Raw genomic sequence first — 27,168 nt, 5'->3', positions numbered from 1 at the left:
CAGGACGGGAATGGGGAGCTCCTGGTACCTGGGCACTTTCTCCTTCATGTCCCTGACCTGGCAGGAGCCGCTTTAGGACATGGATCCCAAAGGAGCAAGAGGGACCAGGAAGTGCCGCTGATCTGCACAGAGCCCTTTGCCTGCTGCTGCCCCACAGGGAACAGGTCAGTGCAATGTTTGCCTTCCTCCCTACCCCACCTTCCTCTGCTGCAGCAGCTGCTCTGTTCCTGCCACCCTCTCCCAGTGACCGCAGGGCCCTCCCCAGCTCCTCTCTCTTCTCATGTGCATCCCATTTGTATCCTAATAGTGAAATGGGCCAGAACAAACTTTCTAACACAATGCAAAGCATGAGGAAGCAGGAATTCTTGACCTGCACAGGACATAGAGGGATCTCTCCTTGTGTTGTGTCTATGGTGAGATTTTGCAACTGGGTATTAATCCATTAGAACCACATGTAGGCATTAAAAAGTATTTCTTATCTAACACACAAACACCATTTTCCTAGAACTCATTTCCATGCACCCAACTCCTCCTGCAAGTCCTTTTATGATCCTGAAGGTTCATTCAGAGGGGTCTCTCTGGTGGTCATATTCAATTAATGCTGCCATATTAAAGGTGCCCTTGCCTTGAACTTTTCCTCTGGCCATGCATTGCTGCCTCTTGTTCCAGAATTTGCCCCAAAATCACTGCAGCTCTACTGATTTGTTTCTGCACTGGTTCCTGCCATGTTTGCCATCCTGTGTGCCAGCCTTTACATCCTCTGAGAAACAACCACCTACTTTTTAAAATTTTAAAGGTTTATTAAACCTTAACAAAAAATGCAACAAAAGGGCTAAATAAGGAGAAGCAGGCCTGGGAGCTTCCCTCATGGCTGCCCACCATGTGGCTGGCTGATCTTCAAGATGGATGCTTCACCTTTGATACCCCGGGGGTTGCATCAGCTAAACCTGGCCCCTCCCAAAGTCTGTCAGTCAGCCCTTCTTTGTGTTTATTGCTGGAGCCTGCTTTCCTGCAGCTTGACTGGAGGGTCAGGTGTTCCCATGCTGCACCTCTTCCCCCCCCAGCAACAAGCTTTTGTAGACCCTTCTTTCTACCTGTCCTAGATGACTCAGGCTCTCTGATGGCAACAGTGCAGAGGGGAGAGAAGGGGACTATGGGGAGAACAGGGGACATCTGAACAACAGACTGCAATAACATACATCAATAAAGCTTCTCTTAATATTCACACAGTATTCATCCCTGAACTGTGAGAGGAATCATCCCATTATCTATCTATTACACATCCTTTAAAGTTTTGGCCATTTTGCTTTTGAAAAACTTCAGAAGAACTGAAAATGTTCATTCTCAAGTTATTTATCAGCCTCCTGCTAACCAGCCCGACCCTCCCACCTCCCTCTCCCACCCCACAATTTCAACTGCCCTCCTCCCCTGCACATCTCACTCCTCCCCAGTCCTCCTCCACCCACATCCTTCCCACTACAGGGCACTGCTGAGGAGCCACATGGTCCATTCCTGGATTCTCCAAGCACTGACTGCCCATCCACTCTGACCACAGCCAGGGGCCACATCCCAATGCCTGCCCAGCATCCATCCATGGAGGTGAGCACCGTGTCCCCTCTTTTCACCTCACCGACTGACACACCTGCTCAGTGTGAGATCAATGTCTCCAACATGGCCATAGACTTTATGATGCTGTTCGTTGGCCTCTGTGGGCTGGCTGGAAATGGAGTTGTTCTCTGGCTCGTGCATGTTAATGCCATCACCCACTTCATCTCCAAACAGGCCAACGTTGACTTCCTCTTCCTCATCTTCATGTTGCCCTCCACACTGCTTTTCCTTGTGGAGGAGGTTTCCTGCTCTGCTATAATGCCCCTGATGTATTTGAGCTTGCTTTTCCAGCTGTCGCTGTTCACCTACATTATAGGGCTGTACCGGCTGACATTCATCAGCATTCAGAGGTGCAGATCCATCCTCTGCCTGGTATTCTGTGGTTGCCAAGTGTCCGAACACTTGTTGTGGGTGTTGATGACTCCCCTGTTCTGGTCCTCCTCTTCATTTCCTTTGCTGTCAATCCCACGGTGACTTCCCTGTGCCAGTCACACGAGCAGGAGCAATGCCAGGTGGCTCTCACCTCCATGTACGCCCTCAACCTTTTCTATTTGCTGTACACATGGTGATTTCCAGCACAATCCTCTTCATTCATCTCAAGCCTAGCTCCCAGCAGCGGCCACACAAGAGGCTTGACATTGTTGTCTTCCTCATTGCACTCTTCAGTCTGCCCCTCAGTCTCTGGTTTCTTCTGCAGCAGCTCGGTTACACAGTTGTGTCCTCCCAGGCACTTTTCCTACTTGGCTGCATCAACAGCAGCATCAAATCCTTCATCTGCTTCTTTGTGGGAAGCTGGAAGTGAGACTACTCCATGGGGAGCTGCTGGAGACTGCTCCATGGGGAGGTGCAGGAGGTACTTCTCTATGCAGTCCCTAAGGGAGGCGATCCACAGTGTCTTTGGGGAGCCAGCAGAAAACACTGCCTGTGGAGGTGATCCTGTTGTGAACACAGTTATCTGAGCCTATTAATCCCTTCCACTGCACTGCTGAAGGACCCTGGGACAGTGGCTGAGAGATTCCTTGAGTCTCCTGATCAATAAATACCCACAGGATCACCCTCCCTGTGCTGCTGCATCCCCAGCCCCTTTCCAGGCCGCTCTGGGCTCTGATCCGTGCTTGGGAGGCCTCAGCCTTGAGGAGCAGCCCCTGGGCTCAGCTCCTGTGGCGCTGATCAGAAACACCCTCTGCTTCCAGTAACTGCTGCTGTTCAACCACCTCCTGGGCTTTCATCAACAGCCTTGGAAATTATTGTACTGCCCTGGATGCCGCAGCATCCCTGCTCTGCCACTGTCCCAGGAAGCTGCCGGCCCCAAGTGTGGCCAGGCTGAACCATTGCTGTGAGTGCCACCCACGCCTTGGGGCCCTGTGAGCAGCGGCCCCAAAGGAGAGCCTTGGAGCTCTGCTGGGCCCAGCAGCGCTGAGCAGAAGCTCCCTGGCACTGGGGCCTCTCCCAGCTGGGATCTCTCCCGGCTGCTGCCCTGGGCTGATCCCCGAACGCCCACGGCTCCTGGGCCCATCCCCCCAGGGCTCCAGGCCCAGCCCTTGGCCCAGGGAGGAGATGCAAAGGGATCCGCAGGGAGCATTTCACTGCCTGCCAGGGCAATTGCTCACAGGCACCTTGCACTCACTCTGCCTGGCTGGCTGGCTGTGTGCACACACGTCTGCATCTGCTGGTGCAAATGTGGCAGAAATGCTGCTCTCTCAGCTAGGTTAGTACCTGAAACATCTGACTGGGGCAAGCCTGGAAGGAAGTATCACCATGAGATACCATTCCAGCTAAATGCTGTAAAGTGTTATTTCTTTGCTAAATTTTAAATTTCAAGGTACAAAAGCAGGAATGGCTGGGAGTAGCAGAGACACTGCTCATGTTTCTGGGTGGAGCAGGGCAGGAGCGGGGCTGTCATAAGGGAAAAGGCGGCCCCAGGGATGGTCTGGACGTTATCAGAGGGGTCCAGAAGGGTCAGAGGGTTCTGGAAGGGTCTGGAGGAGATCAGGAATGGTCTGGATGCTGCTGATCCCAAATGTCTCAATTTGAGAGACCAATGGGCAGCACTTCAAGGCAGAAAGCAGGGATGGGATGGGATGGGATGGGATGGGATGGGATGGGATGGGATGGGATGGGATGGGATGGGATGGGATGGGATGGGATGGGATGGGATGGGATGGGATGGGATGGGATGGGATGGGATGGGATGGGATGGGATGGGGGAGAAGAGTGGAGTGAGTGGAGATGAGAATGGGGACTGATACAAAATCAGCTGGAATATACATTTCAACAGAATGGGAAGCATTAGAAAGCAGGAATTCTTTGCCTCCAAAGGACACACAGATGGATCTCTCCATATTTCTGTTTGGGTGAGACTTTAGAACTTTACAACAGGGGATTTACCCATCATAACCACACAGAGTCATTAAACTGTCTTTCTTATCTAATACATAAACATCACCTTCCTAGGGCTCATTTCACTGCATCCACCTTGTTCTCCAAGTCCTTTTCTGATGCTGGAGGATCATTCAGAGGGGTCTCTGGTGGTCACATTCACTGAGTGCTGTGATATTAAATGTGACCATGCCTTGAACTTTTCCTTTGGCCATGTGCTCTTGCTGCTTGTTACAGAACTTCTCCCAAAACCACTGCAGGCCTCCAAATCTGTTTCTGCACTGGCTCCAGCCACATTTACTATTCTGTGTGATCCTGAAGAGCAAATTGGAGCTGGGCTTTCCTCCTCCCTCCTCGGTGCAAGAACCCTATGGCCAGGAGGAGCAGGGACACTGCTGGGGTCCCCAAAGGATCATGGCAGGATAAGGGCTGTTGGGGGTGAAAAGGGGGCTCTGGGGACGATCTGGACTGTTGCAGGCAGTTTTGGAGGGGTCAGAAGAGGGTCCGAGCAGGTTGGTGGGGGTCTGGATGCCGGCAATCCCAAATCTTCCCACTGGAGGACAGTAGAGCCTGACAGACCATGCTCACAATAGGGGAAGAGCTCCATCTGGGAAAGCTGTGGGATGTGATAGGATGGGGTGAGGATGGATGGAGAGCGGGGGGGGGGGGGGGGGGGGCGGGGGGATGGGGAGCAGGGATGAGGATGGGATCAGGGTAGGAGGAAGCAGCTCAGCTGTGCTTCCTCAGCCCAGAGCTTGCTGTGGCAATGATGTGAGACCTTCCTGGAACAGGAGTTGTTTCTGAGAAGCACTAGGCTGCCTCACCAGCACTGCTGGCACTGCCAGCAGCATTCCAGTGCCACCAGTACCACCAGCATCCCTCTCCTGCCTGCTGGAGAGACAGTGACCGTTCAGGGAAGAGAAATGAAGAATGGTAGAAACCTATTTAGAGAGGAAAGGCAGTTGCAGAATGGGATACTCTACAGAGAAGGAGTGTTTCTCCGCAGGAGAGAAAGAGAAGGCAATCACAAAAATCTTCATGTAGAGCTTCTGACAAAAGCCACTTCCGCTGTAGGGGGGAAAAAAACGCCAAAAAATCCCCCACACCCGACAGAAATAACTCAGAGGAACTGAATTTCTGAAGTAGGCAAAGTTGCAATTTTTCATTCCCCCACACCCCTAATTACTGCACCGAGCTCTGGGAAACAGCACCAGGACAGGGCACAGAGAGGAGCAAGCAGGATGGGAATGGGGAGCTCCTGGTGACCTGGGCACTTTCTCCTTCATGTCCCTGACCTGCCAGGAGCCGCTTTAGGACACAAATCCCAAAAGAGCAAGAGGGACCAGGAAGCGCCGCTGATCTGCACAGACCCCTTTGCCTGCTGCTGCCCCACAGGGAACAGGTCAGTGCAATGTTTGCCTTCCTCCCTACCCCACCTTCCTCTGCTGCAGCAGCTGCTCTGTTCCTGCCACCCTCTCATGGTGACCGCAGGGCCCCCCTAGCTCCTCTCTGTTCTCCTGTACATTCCGTCTTTATCTTGGCATTGAATCGGCTGAAATAAACTTTCTAACACAATGGGAAGGATTAGGAAGTAGAAATTCCTTATGTACACAGAAAGATCTCTCCGTGATCTGTGCATGGTGAGACTTTACAAGAGGGGTTTGTTTTATCCGTCATAACCACACAGAGTCATTAAAGTATGTTTCTTATCTAGTACATAAACATAACTTTCCTAGGACTCATTTCCATGAATTCATCTCCTCTCCAAGTCCTCTCCTGATCCTGGAGGATCATTCAGAGGGGTCTCTTGTGTTCATATTCACAGTGCTGAGATATTAAAGGTTACCTTTGAACTTTTCCTTTCTCCATGTGCTCTTGCTTCTTGTAAGGAACTTGCCCCAAAAATACTGTGGACCGCCTTATCTCTTTCTGCACTGGCTCCAGCTGCACTTATCATTCTGGATTCTCCTGAGGAGGGCATAGGAACTGGGTTTTCCTCCCCCATCTGGGATCCTACAACTCTACAGCCAGAAGGAGCAGGGACACTGCCGGGGTCTGGGACAAGTCAGGCTGTCAGGGGGAAAAAAAAATCAGCCCTGGGTGGTTTCTGGGGTGTCAGAGCAGGCTGGAGGAGTCAGGAGAGGGTCAGAGGGGGCTGGAGGGGCTCTGGATGCTGGCAAAGCCAGAGGAGAGCAGAGCCTGACAGGCCACGCTCAGAGTGGGGGAGCGGCTCCATCTGGGAAAGCTGTGGGATGTGATAGGATGGGGTGAGGATGGAGAGCGGGGTGGGAATGGGGTGCAGAGTTTAGGATAGGATAGGATAGGATAGGATAGGATAGGATAGGATAGGATAGGATAGGATAGGATAGGATAGGATAGGATAGGATAGGATAGGGAGCAGCTCATCTGTGCTTCCTTGGGCCAAGGGGAGGGTTTGGCAATGAGCCCAGAGCTCTTCCCAGAATCAGAGTTACTTCTACAAGGATGCAGCTGACTCAGCATTGCCAGCATTCCAGTGCCACCAGCACCACCAACATCCGTCTGCTGCTAGAGAGATGATGACCCCTCAGGTAGGAGGAAGAGAACATTCTGCAGGGAAGGAGTGTTTCTCTTTAGGAGGAAATTAGGAGCCATTTGAAAAATATTTCATTTTGAGCTTTTAAAAAAAGTCGCTTCCTCTGTTGCAAAAAAATGAAGATATATAGCTCAGAGGAAGGGAAATTCTGACGTAGCCAAAGATGCAATTTCCGACTGCCCTGGGACTGCACTGAGCCCTGGGGAGCAGCACCAGGACAGGACACAGAGAGGAGCCAACAGGATGGGAGTGGGAAACTCCTGCTGATCTGGGCACTTTCTCCTTCATGTCCCTGACCTGCCAGGAGCCGCTTTAGGACATGGATCCCAAAGGAGCAAGAGGGACCAGGAAGCGCCGCTGATCTGCACAGAGCCCTTTGCCTGCTTCTGCCCCACAGGGAACAGGTCAGTGGAATGTTTGCCTTCCTCCCTACCCCACCTTCCTCTCCTGCAGCAGCTGCTCTGTTCCTGACACCCTCTCCCGGTGATTGCAGCGCCCTCCCCAGCTCCCCCCTCCTCTGCTTTGTGCCCAAACAGCCCAACCCTTCCACCTCCCTCTCACAATCCACAATTTCCACCACCCTTCTCCCCTGCACATCTCACTCCTCCCCACTGAATCCTTCCCACTGCAGGGAGCTGCTGAGGAGCCACATGGTCCATCCCTGGATTCTCCAAGCACTGACTGCCCATCCACTCTGACCACAGCCAGGGGCCACATCCCACTGCCTGCCCAGCATCCATCCATGGAGGTGACCACCGTGTTCCCATCTCCTGCCTCACCCACTGAAGGAGATGATCTGTGTGAGACAGATGTCACCACAATGGCCACCCACAGTGTGACACTGCTCATCGGCCTCTGTGGGCTGGCTGGGAACGGGGCTGTCATCGGCCTCCTCAGCCGGAAGGATGAAAACTTTCTCATCCATGTATTGGCTGTCATCGACTTACTCTTCCTTCTCCTCACAGTCCCCTCTGCCCTTATCCTCCTGGTGGAGGACCTGTCCTGTTCTCTTATCCTGCCCCTGCTCTACCTGCGTTTCCTTTTCAGGCTCTCTTTGTTCTCCTGCTACTGGATGCCGCACTTCATGATGTCTGTCATCTTTATGGATTTTATCCAAGAACTCTGGAAGCTCTGCTGCCGCCGTGATCTTTCTGACGGTCTGACTTCTGTCATTTTTATTGTCCAGTTTTGGGCTTTCTCTGCTCTCTTCACTGAGATTCCCACACTGACATCCCAGTGCCCATCAAACGAGCAGGAGCACTGCCGTGCAGCCCTCATCACCGTGTGGGTCATCATGCTGCTGCTCCTTGTCATACCCACAACTGTGCTGGTCATTTCCAGAACAATTAATTTAATTAAGGCCATGTGGGGCTCCCAGCAGCAGCAACCCAAGGGGTTCGACATCGTTATCATCTCCATTGGTCTCTTCACTCTCCTTTTCATCCTCTGCAATTTCCTGCAGCAGCTTGGTTACATTGTTGTGCCCTCCCATTTTCTTTTCCTCTTCACCTGCATCAACAGCAGCATCAAACCCTTCATCTACTTCTTGGCAGGGAGGTGCTGGAGGCCCTGCTCTGTGGAGTCCCTCCGGCTCTCCCTCCAGAGGGTCTTTGATGAGGCAGAAGAAAACACTGCCCACAGAAATGATCCCACCATGGATACGGGGGTCTGAGCCTTTGAATCTTCCTGCTGCACTGCTGAGGGACTCTGGGACTGTGGCTGAGGGACTGCTTAATTCACCTGATGAATAAATATCTAAAGTGTCACCATCCCTCTGCTGGTGCATCACCTACCTTCTTTCCAGTGAGAGGAATAGCGGATTTGTCTTTACAAACAAGCTGTGGGTCTGCTGGTTGATGCAACAAGCACTGGGAGATACAAGAAACAACGGGAAGGATTCCACTGATTGATGAATGGAAGAAGATATTTCCATTTACAAAGAAACTTAAGGTTTGCTGATAAATGAAATTAGACATTGGAAGATGAAAGAAACAATGGGGAATAAAACCCCCTAAATTCTGTAAGAATTAAAAATTGAAAGGGTGAGTTATACATTAGAGGGAAATCTTTGGTATCAGGTATATTGGGGAAGTCTGTACCTCTCAAGTAGCTCAGCTAATGGGGAAAGAGAAGGGAAATTGGGATAAAAACAGAGGCAGTGTCCTCCAACTTTTGAGAGATCCTAGGGGAATGCCTCATAGCCTCTACCTTTACTCAAATAAAGTCAAAAGACTCCTCAGTCTCCTTTTTCGACATAAACCTCTGATGTTTGTGGATTAATTTTCCTAAAATCAGGCTGCACTGGGATCTCACAAAGGCTCCTTAGGCCTCAGCCTTGAGGAGCAGCCCCTGGGCTCAGCTCCTGTGGCGCTGATCAGAAACACCCTCTGCTTCCAGTAACTGCTGCTGTTCAACCACCTCCTGGGCTTTTATCAACACCCTTGGAAATTATTGTACTGCCCTGGATGCCGCAGCATCCCTGCTCTGCCACTGTCTCAGGAAGCTGCCGGCCCCAAGTGTGGCCAGGCTGAACCATTGCTGTGAGTGCCGCCCATGCCTTGGGGCCCTGTGAGCAGCGGCCCCAAAGGAGAGCCTTGGAGCTCTGCTGGGCCCAGCAGCGCTGAGCAGAAGCTCCCTGGCACTGGGGCCTCTCCCAGCTGGGATCTCTCCCGGCTGCTGCCCTGGGCTGAGCCCCGAAGGCCGACGGCTCCTGGGCCCATCCCCCCAGGGCTGCCGGCCAAGCCCTTGGCCCAGGGAGGAGATGCAAAGGGATCCGCAGGGAGCATTTCACTGCCTGCCAGGGCAATTGCTCACAGGCACCTTGCACTCACTCTGCCTGCCTGGCTGGCTGTGTGCACACACGTCTGCATCTGCTCTGGCAAATGTGGCAGAAATGCTGCTCTCTCAGCTGTGTTAGTACCTGAGACATCTCACTGGGGCAGGCCTGCAAGGAACTATCAGGCATAAATAAGTTTAAATGCTGCTAAGTGATATTATTCTGCTGAATTGCTAAGCTTAATGTATTACTCAAGTACTTTTGAGTGCTGTAAAGGTTTTGGGCCACTTTCCTTTTAATCCTTCACTGTCCTTTTGTCATATGCCCTTGAACACACACAAACATACAAATAGGGATAGCACATTGGTTTGCTTAATATTAAACCTGGTTTTTACTGCTTTCCTTGCTGGTGATTTTGTGCCTTCAAAAATTCTTCCTCTGCCCTGGCTTTGGCCTGTCCCTCAGCAGGCTCAGATGGTGCTGCTTCAATGGAAGGAGCAATCCCTGCTCCTCAGCCCGGCCACCCCCTTCCAGGAGCAGGGTGACATCTGTCTTTGTCATTGTTGTCTCCACCGCACATCAACCCCCTCCCTGTGGCTTCTCTGAGGTCTCTGAGCTGGAGATGTTCTTGGGGTCCCTGAGCCTGGAGAAGAGAAGGCACCAGGGAGCCTTCACCTTGGTGCTGCCATGTTGTTTTCCCTCACAGGTCCTCACATCCCTCTCTTCTCTGACTAGAAGAAAATCTGCTCATAGCCGTTTATAACCATTGCCAACAACTTCTATCGGTTCAAAGATTCTTCCAATATTCCGCAGTGCCAAAAGGTTGGTCGTGTCCAGGATCCACATTGGGAAATCGCTCGCCATGTTTTCACCGGCACCCACATGATCCTGCCACCACCATGCAGGCAGCAGCTGCCACCGCAGGTGCTGGCGCAATTTAGCACATCTCTTTATGTAGGGTGCTGAGAAGGACTAGCTGCCACTGCTGCCCCTGCCCTTCTGCCACAGCACGGCTGGCTAGGGGCAGCCAGGCAGGCAAGGCTTGCCACAGGCCACACCAAGATGGCAGCGGCTGCAGCAGAGTGGCCCCAGAAGCGGTGCCTCGCCATCCCTGGTAAAAACTGTCTGTGTGCTGCTTTGATTTTCTTCTTGAAAATGTCTTCACGGAGGTGTCACCAACTTCTCTAATTGGGCCAGCAGCATGTCCATCTTCAGAGCCATCAGAAACTGGCCCTGTCAGACATGGTGGAAGCTTCCAGCAGCTTCTAACAGGTGCCCCTTTCTGTGGCTCTCCCCTCCTACCAAAAAGGCAGGCTGTGCCAAATCAACACAAAGCAACTGTTTGTGGCCCTTCCCTTGGGCAGTGTGAGCCTGCATTTGAATAAAAAAATGGGAATTCTTGCCTCAGCTCTGTTTCCTTGGGCCCAGGGCAGGTTTTGGCAGTGACCCTGGTCCTCTTACCAGAAAGGGAGTTGATTCTGAGAAGCAGCCTGATGCTCCAGCAGCACTGGCAGTGCTGACACCATTATGGTGCCACCAGCACCACCCGCATCCCTCTGCTGCTGGAGGGACCATGGCCCTTCATGGAAGAGAAATGAGAAATGGCAGAAACCTGTCAGGAGAGGGAAGGCAGTCAGAGAATGGGACATGGTCCAGCAAAGGAGATTTTTGAATCAGGAAGACAAGATGACCTATTCTATTCTTTGAGTGGAGTTTTGACAAAATTCACTGCCTGTGTAGCAAAAAGAAAACCAACCCAACTGTTGCCTTCTGATACAAGGCAGGTGGCCTGGTTTCAGGAAACAGCACGGCGACCCCCTTCCCCGGGGAGATTTTTGAATCAGGAAGACAAGATGACCTATTCTATTCTTTGAGTGGAGTTTTGACAAAACTCACTGCCTGTGTAGCAAAAAGAAAACCAACCCAACTGTTGCCTTCTGATACAAGGCAGGTGGCCTGGTTTCAGGAAACAGCACGGTGACCCCCTTCCCCGGGGTCGCTCAGGCCTAAGAAACACGCAGACACCAATGCGGTGGAGGATCAAAGGCCTTTATTCTCTCTTCTCGTGGGGTTTTATAGTCTAAGGGGCTTCTACGTCAGGTGAGGGTCTGTCCTTACCATCTATGGTTAGTAGGGATGGAAAAGTTACCTGGGCAAGTAGAAAATTACTGGAATCCGGTTCAGGGGGCTACATTCCTATGTTAATTTTCTTATCTAAGGGGGCAGGGGCCCTGTCTTCCCGTAACATGACGAGATCTTCCGAACGCCAGGCCCTATCTGCTACATCTCCCCCCCCTTTTTCACAAATGAATGAGGTAGTCATATACTGAAATGAGGTATAAGGTTGTAGTTCGATAAGGAAAAGGGGGTTTGGTAAATCTGAGTAAGTTTTTGCCAGTCAAGGTTAGGACTTGTGGCTGGCAGTGTTCCCTGGTTGGATTCGCTGCTCGATGAACAGGATGTTGGCCCGTTCTAGGCGGGCCTGAACGAATGAGACCAGCTTGTTCAGCAGGCAAGGTCTGAAGGTAACTGCTAGAAGCAGCAATGCCAATGGACCTATTAGGGTAGAAATCAGAGTGGTTAGCCATGGTGATTGATTGAACTAGGACTCGAACTAGCTCTGTTGAGCTTCTCTGTCCTTCTGCCTCTGAGTCAGTCTGTTTCTGAGTTCTGCCATGGAGTCTCTCACGACTCCCGTGTGGTCTGCATAGAAGTAGCACTCTTTTCTCAAGGCGGCACACAGGCTCCCTTGCTGCATGAACAGGAGGTCTAGACTTCACCTGTTCTGCAAGACCACTTCCGAGAGAGAGGAGACTGACTTCTCCAGGAAGAAGATGGATTTCTCGATCTTTTGCAGGTCTTCGTCGATGGTCATTTGCAGCTGGGACAGTCTTTGGTGCTGTGTCGCTAGGGCTGAGACACTCGTTGCCGTTCTTGCTGCTCTTAAACTGAGCAACATCGCAATAGTTACACTTGTTATTATTTCTCTTTTGTGGAGTCGGCTGGGTTCTTCAAAAAGGTGGTACACCTCTTCGTCTGAGTGGTACAGGACCCTAGGAACAATCAGAACTTGGACACAAAAATCGTTAGAGTCATCAAATTTGGCAAGAGACACACAGGGACTCACTCTAGATCGCTGGCAAACCCACATCTTAGGTGTGGATGGGACTACTCACTTATTGTTTTTCCTGTTAGGCTTGACAACTTTGGTGCAGACGTTGCCTCTCCGCCTAGCTAGGGTTTCATTGCCAAAGCATCTGCCCTGGCTTGTGACTTGACTCAGGGTGATTCCTTTGCGAGGGGTTTCCCATCTGCACTGGTGAGGGGCATCAGCTGCGGAGTAACTGAAGGGAGTGTTTAAAGCTATTCCTTCATAAAAGGGAGGTTTGACATCGTAGCAAAGCCAGCAGGATTCGGTTAGGTTAGGGTTGGATTCATTCAGGGATATAAAGGTAGCTTCTAACATACGAAGGATCGGGTCTGAGTCTGACTTGGCTGCGCGGTCTGTCTGAAAGACTTCCGCATGGCCGGTTGGGACTTTGCTAACTCTAGTGGGTAGGGTTTTAGGGTAGGTTGCGTTTTTTCTTTTCGGCACGCTTTTAATCACTTTGTTTGGTCTGACCGCTCAGGGCACCGATGGTTGGAGCCTGATAATTCGCACATTTACTCTTTCTTTTGACTCTTGAAGGACAACTGTCCACGTTCGGCCTATGGCCCAACTGGGGTGATGTGGCTGCAAGACAGTTAAAAGCTTCTCTGGAGGAAGACGGGTGTTTTGCAGCCACTGGGTGCCCAGGTGAACTGTAAGAATTTGTCGGGCTCTTGTGGATTCCACCCAGGCCCCGACGGTCTGGCATCTGTAACAATGGTTTCGCAGCCTCAGTGCCCACAATATTCCCCTTGGTGTGGTGGAGCTGTTGCTGATAGGTGCCTTGGCTGGGGGCAGTTTACTGCCAGGTGGCCTGCCTGGCCACACTCAAGGCATGCCATCACACTGGTTATTGCAGTGTGAATTGCTGCTTGGATGGGGGCCAGATGCTCTTCTTTTGCAACGTGCCTAATCATGGTTGCTGTATTAGCTTCAGGTGGCAGTGACCTTAAAATGTCCTTGGTGGCTGAGTTACACTGCTGGCGCAGGCAGTCTGTCAGCACGGGACTTTTAGCCTCTGACGGCAACGAGGAGGAGTCCAGTGCTGCCTGAAGTCTGTCCACAAACTGAGTGAAGCTCTCGCTCTCACTCTGTTTGATGGTTGACCATGGGGATGGACTGGCTACTACTTTAGCCGCTGCTCGGATAGTTTCTCGGGTAGCACGGGTGGTTGTCATAACCTCATGAGCCCGCAAGCTCTCAGCCTGCGCCTGGGGGGTGATCATAGTGGGGTGTCTGCCCATGAGTCTTTGTATGCTGGAGCCATGCAGTGGATGGTTAGGTCCTGTCACTTGGGCCAGCTCCTTTGTGCATTGATCTTCCTACTCCTGTTTAAAAACTATCATCCCTGCACCATCAAAAATCATTCTACACGTCTGTTTAATATCAAAAGGCAACATATCATCTCCTCCGAAAACGCCATCAATAAGTGTGGTAGTCATGGCAGAATTAATTCTTTTGTCTGCAATCGCTTTGAATATTGCCTGGATTTCCTTTGGGTTTACAGGGGAGTAAGTCCTTTGTTGGTTATCGCCTGTTCCCTTCACGCGGACCGGGAGCACCAGGTTAGCAGACGGGCTCCACTCTGCACAAAACATCTTTATTTTCCGCCAATCCGTAAGCGGAGTTCGGTCTTTCTCTAATGACCCCTTCACCCATGCAGGAGCCCTGCGACTAGAAACCTTGTATGCCGCTGATCTCTCTCTGTTAAAGCTAGAATCCGAATCCGAACTCTCTGAATCCGAACTCCCTGACTCTCCCTCGTCCCAGACCAAGTCAGAGTCAGAGCCGGAAGCAGAGTCAGTCCGCACTTCCGGGCTGCTCTGCCTTTTTCCGGGGCTCTGACCCCGCCCCCTGCTGCGGGGGTCGGGCCGTTCCCTCCCCCTGGGGTCCCCCCGCCTCCTGCTGGGGGAGGTTCTTGCCCTATAAGGACTTAATTTGAATAGAGCGCTTTGATTGGTCTTACGCCATACCACGGGGGCCACCCCTTCTCCCCGCTCTCCCGCACATGCGTTCTGGAGCACACTGACTGCATTTCCGCCCCCCGTCTCCTTACTTCCGCCCTCACCACATGCTTCGGCACCATCTTCAAATCCATACGGCGGCGGTGAGTCCCTGCCGCTCCCGGCGCCGCTCCCGGCGGGGTCGGCCGTGTTCCGCGCCTCTTCCGCTAACCCCCGCTAGAACGCCCATGCGTGTCCTTCCCCTCCCGATGGCGAGCCCGCTCTCTGGGGGGTTTCTGCTGGCCACGCCTCCCCCGCGAGACCGCCTGGGTCAAGAATCTCCGCAGTCTGTGTCGCCGCACTTACTCCGGGCTGTGGGGGGGCTAGCAAGCAGGTTTGTGCGGCTTTCCAGGCTTCTTGCTCTTGTCGAGCTTTCTGTAAAGCTTGGAGAACTTTGCCTCAGGATTTTAGGGTTTTCTCTGAGCCGGACAACATAGTGTCTTCGGCCAGGACTTTTGTGCAATTATCTCAAACCTCCGGATGGAGGATATCCGTAGGGCTTTTTATAGATCTAAGCTTAACCAGTCTCGGCAATGTGAGAGATAAATCTTTAATTTTACAATTTATCTCAAACTGTGTATGCATATCTGATACGACCTTTGCATAGGATTCCATGTTCTTTGCTGGTCTAGGGGCGTCCCCCTCGCTGCAGTCGGAACCGGCCGCTGGCAGCCGCTGCTTCTCGTCCAGGCGAATCTCGTTCTCCGGGCGCTGATCGGTTTCCCGGGTTTCGGCACCAGATGTTGCCTTCTGATACAAGGCAGGCGGCTTGGTTTCAGGAAGCAGCATGGCGACCCCCTTCCCCGGGGTCGCTCGGGCCTAAGAAACACGCGGACACCAATGTGGTGGAGGATCAAAGGCCTTTATTCTCTCTTCTCGTGGGGTTTTATAGTCTAAGGGGCTTCTACGTCAGGTGAGGGTCTGTCCTTACCATCTATAGTTAGTAGAGATGGAAAAGTTACCTGGGCAAGTGGAAAATTACTGGAATCCGGTTCAGAGGGCTACATTCCTATGTTAATTTTCTTGTCTAAGGGGGCAGGGGCCCTGTCTTCCCGTAACATGACGAGATCTTCCGAACACCAGGCCCTATCTGCTACACCCAACCCAACCAATGGAAGTGAAACTCTAATGTAGCCAAAGTTGCAGTTTCTCACTCCCCCGTGACCCCACCAAGTCTTTGGGATACAACTGTGAGATAGGGCACGAAAAGAGCCAGCAGGATGAGAATGCAGCGCTCTCGGTGAGCTGGGCACTTTCTCCTTCATGTCCCTAACCTGCCAGGAGCCGCTTTAGGACATGGATCCCAAAGGAGCAAGAGGGACCAGGAAGCGCCGCTGATCTGCACAGACCCCTTTGCCTGCTGCTGCCCCACAGGGAACAGGTCAGTGGAATGTTTGCCTTCCTCCCTACCCCACCTTCCTCTCCTGCAGCAGCTGCTCTGTTCCTGACACCCTCTCCCAGTGACTGCAGTGCCCTCCCCAGCTGCCCCCTCCTCTGTCCTGTGCATCCCGTCTGTTTCTTGCCAATGAAATCGGCTGAAATAAACTTTCTAAAACAATGGGAAGACTTTGGAAGCAGAAATTCCCTACCTGCATAGCACACACAGAAGGATCTCTTTTTGATCTGTATGTAACGAGACCTTACAGCAGGGGTTTTATCCATTATAACCACACATAGATATTTAAATGTCTTTTTCATCTAGTACATAAACACCATTTTCCTGGAACTCATTTCCATGCATCCATTTCTCACTTGGAGTCTTTTGATGCTTCCGGAGGTTCACTGAGAGAGGTCTCTGGTGTTCATATTCACTCTGATATTAAAGATGACCTTGCCTTGAACTTTTTCTTTGGCCATATGCTCTTGCATCTTGTTATGGAACTGATGCCGAATTTTGCCCCAAAAGGCGAGAATAACTGCCTAAGAGACTCAAGTAAGTCAGCATAGACAGGAGGTATTTTATTACGACGCGTCAGAGAAATCACAAAGGGATTTCTAGCTATCTCATGACAGAAGCAAGCTTTTATACAGTCTTGGGTGTAGGGTTACATCATATTCATAAGAGGCGTAGTGTGGGCGGAGCGTGGGCGGAGACATCTATTTTGAGGATTATTCTTGGTGGTCCTTCCGTGCCTTCATCGCGGGCAAGGGTCTTCTGATGAGTCTTCCTCTTTAAACTTTTGAACTCCTATCCTAATATGGTCAATGCCCGGTGTACTTGGCTTGGTTCCCATGGCTTGGCACGGCTCTTAGGGTCAGTTTGACATTGGCACGGCTCTTAGGGTCAGTTTGACATTATTAGCTCTGATCATGCTTAGCTCGACAATTCCCTTATCCCTATCTCTCTTTATTGTTTGCCCTGCTAACCAAACTTCAAACAGAAGGATCCACCAGGATTGCTTCTGGATTAATGAATAACCTATCATACAGCATTATCAATAATTCCAGGATTGCTTCCGGATTAATGAATAACCTACCATACAGCATCATAAGCAATTCCTGAGTGTGGATGGGGGCGAATCCCCTTGTACCTAACATGAGACCACCCGCCGGTGATATGGGATATGGCTCTAGTGTTAGGGGTCGCGTGAGTAGCTAATGGGATGGGAATGGGATAGGACTGCTCAGGGTTGATTTTCAGTCTGTGGCTCTGCCTAAGCATTTTGATAACAAAATTATGTTCTTGTGCAGTAGTAAAATGCTGATCGGATGGGCAGTTTGGGGCTTCAGAACTGGCCCCAAAAATACTGCAGGCCGCCTTATCTGTGTCTGCACTGGCTCCAGCCACATTTATCACCCTAGGTCCACACCCTTATTTCCTTTAATCTTTTTGGCCACTTAGGGACCACTAATCTTTGAGCAACTTCAGGGGAGTTGAAAATATTTATTCTCTTATTTATCAATCCCCTGCAAACCAGCCCAACCCTCCTACCCCACCATTTCCACCGCCCTCCTCCCCTGCACATCTCACTCCTCCCCCCACATCCTTCCCACTACAGGGCACTGCTGAGGAGCCACATGGTCCATTCCTGGATTCTCCAAGCACTGACTGCCCATCCACTCTGACCACAGCCAGGGGCCACATCCCAATGCCTGCCCAGCATCCATCCATGGAGGTGAGCACTGTGTCCCCTCTTTTCACCTCACCGACTGACACACCTGCTCAGTGTGAGATCAATGTCTCCAACATGGCCATAGACTTTGTGATAATGCTTGTTGGCCTCTGTGGGCTGGCTGGGAACGGACTTATTCTCTGGCTCGTGCATGTTAATGCCATCACCCACTTCATCTCCAAACAGGCCATCATTGACTTCCTCTTCCTCATCTTCATGTTGCCCTCCACCCTACTCTTCCTTGTGGAGGAGGTTTCCTGCTCTGCTATAATGCCCCTGATGTATTTGAGCTTGCTTTTCCAGCTGTCGCTGTTCACCTACATTATAGGGCTGTACCGGCTGACATTCATCAGCATTCAGAGGTGCAGATCCATCCTCTGCCTGGTATTCTGTGGTTGCCAAGTGTCCGAACACTTGTTGTGGGTGTTGATGACTCCCCTGTTCTGGGTCCTCCTCTTCGTTTTCATCGCTGTCAATCCCACTGTGACTGCCCTGTGCCAGTCACACGAGCAGGAGCAATGCCAGGTGGCTCTCACCTCCATGTACGCCCTCAACCTCTTTCTATTTGCTGTACCCATGGTCATTTCCAGCACAATCCTCTTCATTCATCTCAAGCCTGGCTCCCAGCAGCAGCCCCACAAGAGGCTTGACATTGTTGTCTTCCTCGTTGCACTCTTCAGTGTGCCCCTCAGTCTCTGGTTTCTCCTGCAGCAGCTCGGTTACACAGTTGTGTCCTCCCAGGCGCTTTTCCTACTTGGCTGCATCAACAGCAGCATCAAACCCTTCATCTGCTTCTTGGTGGGGAGCTGGAAGAGAGACTGCTCCATGGGGAGCTACGGCAGACACTGCTCCATGGAGACCTGCAGGAAGCACTCCTCCATCCAATCCCTAAGGGAGGCGATCCACAGGGTGTTTGAGGAGCCAAAAGAAAACACTGCCTCTGGAAATGATCCCTCTGTGGACACAGGGGTCTGAGCCTCTTGATCCCTTTCAATGCACTGCTGAAGTACCCTGGGACAGTGGCTGAGAGATGCCTTGAATCTCCTGATCAATAAATACCCACAGGATCACCCTCCCTGTGCTGCTGCATCCCCAGCCCCTTTCCAGGCCGCTCTGGGCTCTGATCCGTGCTTGGGAGACCTCAGCCTTGAGGAGCAGCCCCTGGGCTCTGCTCCTGTGGCGCTGATCAGAAACACCCTCTGCTCCCAGCAACTGCTGATGTCCAACCACCTCCTGGGCTTTTATCAACAGCCTTGGAAATGACTGTACTGCCCTGGATGCCACAGCATCCCTGCTCTGCCACTGTCCCAGGAAGCTGCCGGCCCCAAGTGTGGCCAGGCTGAGCCATTGCTGTGAGTGCCGCCCATGCCTTGGGGCCCTGTGAGCAGCGGCCCCAAAGGAGAGCCTTGGAGCTCTGCTGGGCCCAGCAGCGCTGAGCAGAAGCTCCCTGGCACTGGGGCCTCTCCCAGCTGGGATCTCTCCCAGCTGCTGCCCTGGGCTGATCCCCGAACGCCCACGGCTCCTGGGCCCATCCCCCCAGGGCTCCAGGCCCAGCCCTTGGCCCAGGGAGGAGATGCAAAGGGATCCGCAGGGAGCATTTCACTGCCTGCCACGGCAATTGCTCACAGGCACCTTGCACTCACTCTGCCTGGCTGGCTGGCTGTGTGCACACACGTCTCCCTCTGCTCTGGCAAATGTGGCAGAAATGCTGCTCTCTCAGCTGTATTAGTACCTGAGACATCTCACTGGGACAGGTCTGGAATCAAGGTTAAGGCATGAGATGCCATTCCAGCTAAATGCTGTTCATGTCCTTTCTTTGCTAAATTGTTTATTTTCATGTACAAAAGCAGGAATGGCTGGGGGAAGCACAGACACTGCTCATGGTCCTGGGTGGAGCAGGGTAGGAGCGGGGCTGTCACAGGGAAAAAGACGGAGCCAGGGAGGGTCTGGAAGTTCTCAGAGGGGTCCAGAAGGGTTAGAGGGTTCTGTAAGTGTCTGGAGGAGGTCAGGAAGGGTCTGGATGCTGCTGATAGCAAATGTCCCAATTGGAGAGCAGCAGAGCCTCATGGGCAGCGCTTCAAGGTGGGTAGCAGCACTGGATGGGATGGGATGGGATGGGATGGGATGGGATGGGATGGGATGGGATGGGATGGCATGGCATGGCATGGCATGGCATGGCATGGCATGGCATGGCATGGCATGGCATGGCATGGGGAGAGGAGTGGAGATCAGAATGGGAGTGATACCAAAATCAGCCAGAATAAACTTTCAAACAGAATGGGAAGCATTAGGAAGCAGGAATTCTTTACCTCCAAAGGACACGCAGATGGATCTCTCTATAGTTCTGTTTGATGTAAGACTTTACAACAGGGGTTTTATCCATCACAACCACACAGAGTCATTAGAGTGTCTTTTTTATCTAATAAAAATCACTTTCCTAGGACTCATTTCCATGCATCCACCTCCTTCTCCAAGTCCTCTCCTGATCCTGGAGGATCATTCAGAGGGGTCTGTGGTGGTCACATTCACTGAGTGCTCTGATATTAAAGGGGACCTTGCCTTGAACTTTTCCTTTGGCCATGTGCTCTCGCTTCTTGTTAAAGAACATTCCCCAAAAGCACTGCAGGCCTCCAAATCTGTTTCTGCACTGGCTCCAGCCACATTTATCATCCTGTGTGATCCTGAGGAGCACACTGGAGCTGGGCTTTCCTCCTCCCTCCTGGGAACAGGTCAGTGAAATGTTTCCCTTTCTTCCTACCCCACCTTCCTCTCCTGCAGCAGCTGCTCTGTTCCTGACACCCTCTCCCGGTGACCGCAGTGCCCTGCCAAAGCCCGACCCTCCCACCTCCCTCTCCCACCCCACCATTTCCACCACCCTCCTCCCCTGCACATCTCACTCCTCCCCACTGAATCCTTCCCACTGCAGGGAGCTGCTGAGGAGCCACGTGGTCCATCCCTGGATTCTCCAAGCACTGACTGCCCATCCACTCTGACCACAGCCAGGGGCCACATCCTACTGCCTGCCCAGCGTCCATCCATGGAGGCGAGCACCGTGTCCTCATCTCCTGCCTCACCCACTGAAGAAGATAATACATGTGGAATTGATATCACCGATGCGGCCATAGTTGGCATCATACTGTTTTTCTGCCTCTGTGGGCTGGCTGGGAACGGGGCTCTGCTCTGCCTCCTCAGGTTCTGCAGGAACCCCATCACAGTCTATATCTTCCATTTGGCTGTCGCCGACTTCATTTTCCTGCTCTTTGTGGCCACCTCCCTCCTGCTCCACCTGCTGGAGGAAGTTTCCTGCTACACTATTACACTCCGGGAGTACCTGAAGTTGTTTTTCCAGCTCTCGCTGTTCTCTTTACACCATGGGGCTGTACCTGCTGACAGCCATCAGCATTGACAGGTGCACGTCTATCCTCTGTCCACTCTGGTACCGCTGCCGCCATCCCCAGCGCCTCTCATGGATGGTGTGTGCCCTGCTCTGGGCCCTCTGCATCACTGTCATTGTCACTATGACTGCCCTGTGCTGGTCACGAGAGCATGACCACTGCCAGGTGTCTCTCATCACTATGTACGCCCTCAACCTCTTCCTCTTTGCCCCAGCCATGCTCATTTCCAGCACAATCCTCATCATTAAGTTCAAGTGTGGGTCCCAGCAGCAGCAACCCAAGAGACTCAACATTGTTATTTTCCTCGTTGTGCTCTCCTTCCTCCTCTTTGCTCTCCCCCTCAGCCTCTCCAATTTCCTGCAGCAGCTCGGCTACACCGTTGTGTCCTCCCAGGTTCTTTTCCTGCTCGCCTGCATCCATAGCAGCACCAACCCCATCATCTACCTCTTGGTGGGGAGGTTCAGGAGGCCCTACTCCGTGGGATCCCTATGGCTCTCCCTCCAGAGGGTCTTTGAGGAGCCAGAAGAAAACACTGCCCACAACCATGATCCTGCCATGGACACAGCCTTTCCAACCTGTTGATTCCTTCCACTGCTCTGCTGAAGGACCTTGGCAGAGTGGCCAAGGGTTTCTTTGAGTCACCTGATTAATAAATATCCATGGGATCACCCTCCCTGTGGTGCTGTAATCCTGCAGGAGAAAGGAGCAGGGGCAATGACAGTGGCCATGTGGGAGGGATGCTCTGCAGGATTCTCATTGGAGCATGGATTTGCTCCTCCCTCACCGGTCCTGGAGCACTGTTCCCCAAATGGATCCTTCCCAACACGGCTGTAACCCCAGAATTCCCCCTGGCACCTGGTTCCTGCATCCCACTGAGTCTGCTATCAAGGAACAGCACCGTGAACCCTGAGCTGCCTTTGCCCCCTCTGCCAGCGCTTCCCAGCTTCCTCTGGCTGCTGCTGCCAGCCGGGAATGTGGCTGGAGAGAGGGGACACGGCCATGGCTTGTGCTCCCTGCAGCAACCACGATCCCCAGAGCCAGAGCTGGGCTGGCACGGACACGATGGCCCAGGGGCTCAGCATTCCCCACCAAGAGTGCTCTGTGAGTGTCACAGCAGAGATCTCCCACGAGATATTTAATTTTTAATTTTGTGAGCCAGGTGCAAAGATGTCTCTGCCTTCAGAAATTCTTCCTTTCCACTGCTTTCAGCTGCTCCCTCAGCAGGCTCAGGTGATGCAGCAGCAAGGAGAGGAGGAGGCCGTGATCCTCAGCACAGCCACCCCCTTCCAGGAGCAGGGTGACACCTGTGTTTGTCACCATGGGCTCCACGGGGCATCACCCCCCTCCCTGGGGCTTCCCTGAGGCCACCAGCCCCACCACACCCCACACCTTCTCTCCAGCCCCACCACACCCCACACCTTCTCTCCAGTCCCACCACACCCCACACCTTCCCACCACATCTTCCCAGCAGCTCCATCATGTCCCACCCCTCCCACACCACCCTCCCATCCCACTCCCCATGCAGCCCACCCACCTCCCGTCCTTCCCATCCCTCCCAGCCCCGGGCCTCAGGCTCCAGTCCCTCCCTACAGGCTGCTCACCCCAGCCTGCCCCGGAAGGCTTTGGGGCCGTCTTTCTCTTGGAGATGCCCCTCCCCAGCTCCATCCCTGCTCTCCAGCCCCCCATCCTCCTTTGGACACAAACAAGAGGCACTACAGGGATGGCTCCACTGCTGTTCATTGGGCTGGAGAAGCATGGAATTGCCAGGAGGAGCAGAAACACTGCTGGGGCTCCTGAGTGGGGCAGGAGAGGAGCGGGGCTGTCTGGAGGGGAAGGCAGCCTGGGGGGAATTTCTAGAGGATGTCAGAGGTGGCATAATGCCTTAGGATTTTAGCCTTTCTATTTTTCATATCCTGTACTGCATTAGTGCATAACTCTAAACTCCATGGAAAGTGTTAGTTAACTGTTTGCACATTTGGTCAGACAAAACAATCCCTCTAGGCCTGAAATTCAAGGACACTCTACTACCTGATGCCCAGAAAAGTATAGACAAAAATGAATTGGGGAGGGCAAACTGGTGCTAAATGACTTCATTACTTGAAGCTGTAGTTGGAGGATTACCCACTGATTTCTAAATGGACAAAACTTACATCTGTCTGAAAAACTCATGACCACTGTCCATTTTGGGTGCAGCCCCTCTTGGAGGCTTTGAGAGCCCAAGGTGAACCTTTTGAAGGCCTCTCATCAATGCCTCCTTTGATTCTCTTCACCTGCTCTGGCCTCTGTTCCAGAGAGCCAGCCCAAGGCATCAGGCAGACAGGGGCTGGAGGGGGCAGGAGGGCTCTGGGTGCCACCAATCCCAAATCTCCCACTGGAGAGCAGCAGAGCCCAACAGGCCACACCTGCAGCCAGGGAGAGGCCAGGGACTGGGAACCCATCGGGATGGGATGGGATGGGATGGGATGGGATGGGATGGGATGGGATGGGATGGGATGGGATGGGATGGGATGGGATGGGATGGGATGGGATGGGATGGGATGGGATGGCATGGGATGGGATGGCATGGGATGGGATGGCATGGGATGGGATGGCATGGGATGGGATGGGATGGGATGGCATGGCATGGCATGGGATGGCATGGCATGGCATTGCATGGCACGACATGGCATGGCATAGCATGGAGAGTGTGGCAGAGATGGGAATGAGGAGAGATACCACAATTCAGACAGAATAAAGTTTCTAACACTAGCTAATGTTGTTACCAATGGAACTCTAAGTCAGCAGGAAATGCAGAAGGATCTCTCCATTTTCTGAGTGTGCTGTGAGACTTTATAAAAGTGTTTTTATCCACTATAACCATACATAGGCATTAATTATTTTTTTTTTTATCTAATAGTTAAACAACATTTTCCTAGAACTCATTTCCATGCACCCTCTTCCTTCTGGAAGTCTTTTGATGGCCCTGGAGGTTCATTGAGAGGGGTCCCTGGTGTTCATATTCCCAGAGTGCTATGATATTAAAGGTGACCTTGCCTTTAATTTTTCCTTTGGCCATGTGCTCTTGCTTCTTGTTACAGCATTTTCCCCAAACCCCTGGAGGCCTCCCTATCAGTTTCTCCACTGTTTCCAGCCACGATTACCATCCTGTGTTCTTCTGAGGAGCACATCGGAGCTGGGTCCTAGAACTCTACAGCCAGGAGGAGCAGAGACAGTGATGGGTTCCCAGTTGGAGTGGGGCAGGATCATGTCATCTGGGGGGAAAAGGGGGCACCGGGAGGATCTGGGTTGTTGAAGGCGGTTTCGGAGCAGTCTGGAGTGGGTCAGAGTGTGTCACAGGCATCTTTTCACTAAAAATCCTTTCTTAGGATTTTTCCCTTCTGAGCAGCTGAGGCCTCAGAAATAAAATGTAAACAATGGTTATCTGCTGCTGTGGATTGCAACAGGTGGATCTGCGGTTGGTCTCCTCTGGATGTTTGGATTTGGTGACCAGTCTTGGCAGAGCTGGCTCTCGCTCTCTGTCCGAGCCAGCTGCCTTTGTTATCATCCTTTTCTACTCTATTCAATTCTTATCTAGCCTTCTGAGGAAACCTTTCCTTCTATTCTTTCTAGTTAGTTATAATGTAATATATACATATCAGAAAATAATAAATCAAGCCTTCTAAACATGGAGTCAATATTTTCATCTCTTCCCTCAGCCAAGAACCCTTGTGACCACTGTCACAAGAGTGGGTTGGAAGGGGTCTGGATCCCAGCAGTCCTGGAGGAGAGCAGAGCCTGAGAGGCCGCACTCAGAGTGGGGGAGCAGCAGCTGTCTGGGAGAGCTGTGGGATGTGATAGGATGGGGTGAGGATGGAGAGCAGGGTGGAGATAGGACGCAAAGATGAGCATGATGTGGGGATACAACTGGGAGCTGCTCAGCTCTGCTTCCTTGGGCCCAGGCCATGTTTTGGCAATGATCATGGACAGCTATTCCCAGATTGGGAATAGTTCTGGAGAGCACCCAGCTGCCTCACCTGCCCTGCCAGCACTGCCAGCATTCCAGTGCTGCCAGCACCACCAGCATCCCTCTGCTACTGGAAGGAGCATGACCTCTCAAGGAAGAGAAATGAGGAATGGTAGAAACCTTTTGGAAGATGGAAGGATGTCAGACAATGGATCTTCTGGGAAGGACTGTTTTCTATCAGGAGGAATTGCACAGCCATTCACAAAGTCCATTTGGCAAAGAATAAAAAAAAAAAAAAATCAGATCAGTAACCGTAAGGCTGTGGAACCCTTACATAGCCGAAGTTGCAAAACCACTTCTGACTGCCCTGTGACCCCACTGAGTCTGGGGAGCAATAACAGGACAGGGCACAGAGAGGAGCCAGAGGAACAGGAGAGGGGGGGTCTGGGAACATTCTTGTGCATGGTACTGATCTGGGAGGATCCACTTTGGAATAAGGATTCCAAAAGAGCAAGAGATTACAGGAAGCGCGCTGATCTGCACAGACCCCTTTGCCTGCTGCTGCCCCACAGGGAACAGGTCAGTGCAATGTTTGCCTTCCTCCCTACCCCACCTTCCTCTCCTGCAGCAGCTGCTCTGTTCCTGACACCCTCTCCCGGTGACTGCAGTGCCCTCCCCAGCTTCCCCCTCCTCTGCCCTGTGCCTGAACAGCCCAACCCTCCCACCTCCCTCTACCAGCAATTTCCACCACCCTCCTCCCCTGCACACCTCATTCCTCCCCACTGAATCCTTCCCACTGCAGGGAGCTGCTGAGGAGCCACATTGTCCATCCCTGGATTCTCCAAGCACTTACTGCCCATCCACTTTGACCACAGCCAGGGGCCACATCCCACTGCCTGCCCAGTGTCCATCCATGGAGGTGACCACCGTGTCCCCATCTCCTGCCTCACCCACTGAAGGAGATGATCTGTGTGAGACAGATGTCACTGATGTGGCCATACACAGTGTGACACTGCTCATTGGCCTCTGTGGGCTGGCTGGGAACGGGGCTGTCATCGGCCTCCTCAGACTGAAAATCAGGAACTCTGGCATCTTTGACCTGGCTATTGCTGATTTCCTCTTCCTCTTTTTTGCAGTCCCCTCTGCCTTCCTCTTCCTGGTGGAGGACATATCCTGCTCTCCTATCCTGCCCCTGCTGTACCTGAGTTTCCTTTTCCAGCTCTCAGTGCTCTCCTACTACTGGGGACTGTTCTGGCTGATGCCCAGCAGCAATGTGCAGTCTATGTACAAGCTCTGTAAGCTCTGCTGCCACTGGAAGCTTCCAGAGCGCCTGATGTGGGTGGTGATCAGTGTCCAATCCTGGGCCTTCTTTGCTCTCTTTGCTGTCATTCCTGCAGTGTCATTCTTGTGCCCATCACACGAGCAGGAGCACTGCCGTGTTCCTCTCATCTCCATGTACACCATCATCCTGCTCCTCTTTGTTGCACCCGTGGTCATTTCTGGGACAATTGATTTCATTAATGCCAAGAGGGTCTCCCAGCAGCAGCAACCCAAGAGGCGCAACATCGTTATTGTCATCATTGTGCTCCTCACTCTCATCCTCAGCTTCTGGAATTTCCTGCAGCAGCTCGGTTACATCACTGTGTCCTCACAGGTTGCTTTACTGCTCACCTGCATCAACAGCAGCATCAAACCCTTCATCTACTTCCTGGTGGGCAGATGCAGGAGGCCCTGCTCCATGGGGTGCCTCCGACTCTCCCTCGAGAGGGTCTTTGAGCAGCCAAAAGAAAAAACTGACCCCAGCGATGATACCACCAGAGACACAGGAGTCTGAGCCTGCTGAACCCTTCCCCTGGTCTGCTGAATGAACCCAGGAGGGTAGCTGAAGTTTTCCTTGAGCCTGTTGCCTTCTGATACAAGGCAGGCGGCCTGGTTTCAGGAGACAGCACGGTGACCCATTCCCCAGGGTCACTCGGGCCTAAGAAACACGCGGACACCAATATGGTGGAGGATCAAAGGCCTTTATTCTCTCTTCCCGTGGGGTTTTATAGTCTAGGGGGCTTCTACGTCAGGTGGGGGTCTGTCCTTACCATCTATGGTTAGTAGGGGATGGAAAGTTACCTGGGCAAGTGGAAAGTTACTGGAATCCTGTTTGGGGGGCTACATTCCTATGTTAATTTTCTTATCTAAGGGGACAGGGGCCCTGTCTTCCCGTAACATCACGAGAT

At 52.4% G+C, this 27,168-nt stretch overlaps 4 protein-coding genes and 1 pseudogene across 4 annotated transcripts; all 5 read left to right on the top strand.

Annotated features, from left to right (window-relative positions):
• The first annotated feature begins 1,593 nt into the window (after window positions 1-1,593).
• LOC141729282 (mas-related G-protein coupled receptor member A1-like) lies at window positions 1,594-2,410 on the top strand (annotated as a pseudogene).
• Window positions 2,411-7,382: 4,972 nt separating this feature from the next.
• Window positions 7,383-8,234, top strand: LOC102073334 (mas-related G-protein coupled receptor member B4-like). The gene has a single exon (XM_014274958.3). It carries the CDS (start codon window positions 7,383-7,385, stop codon window positions 8,232-8,234), a length of 852 nt encoding a protein of 283 aa, XP_014130433.3.
• Window positions 8,235-17,599: 9,365 nt separating this feature from the next.
• LOC102065441 (mas-related G-protein coupled receptor member A1-like) lies at window positions 17,600-18,692 on the top strand. Its single transcript, XM_014274703.3, has one exon. The coding sequence runs from the start codon at window positions 17,600-17,602 to the stop codon at window positions 18,575-18,577; it is 978 nt and encodes a 325-aa protein (XP_014130178.2). The 3' UTR covers window positions 18,578-18,692.
• Window positions 18,693-18,967: 275 nt separating this feature from the next.
• Window positions 18,968-22,102, top strand: LOC141729281 (mas-related G-protein coupled receptor member H-like). The gene is given in 3 exon segments (XM_074542195.1): window positions 18,968-18,982; window positions 20,529-20,966; window positions 20,968-22,102. Coding segments are annotated over 3 exon segments (1,065 nt in total). The 3' UTR covers window positions 21,580-22,102.
• Window positions 22,103-25,845: 3,743 nt separating this feature from the next.
• On the top strand, window positions 25,846-26,833 carry LOC141729419 (mas-related G-protein coupled receptor member H-like). Its single transcript, XM_074543689.1, has one exon. It carries the CDS (start codon window positions 25,854-25,856, stop codon window positions 26,772-26,774), a length of 921 nt encoding a protein of 306 aa, XP_074399790.1. The 5' UTR covers window positions 25,846-25,853; the 3' UTR covers window positions 26,775-26,833.
• Window positions 26,834-27,168: the final 335 nt, after the last annotated feature.

This window comes from Zonotrichia albicollis, chromosome 6, assembly GCF_047830755.1.
Source record: "Zonotrichia albicollis isolate bZonAlb1 chromosome 6, bZonAlb1.hap1, whole genome shotgun sequence".
Lineage (NCBI taxonomy): Eukaryota > Metazoa > Chordata > Aves > Passeriformes > Passerellidae > Zonotrichia > Zonotrichia albicollis.
Note: the sequence above shows the minus strand (reverse complement) of the source record. Positions and strands in the feature narration are given on the sequence as shown.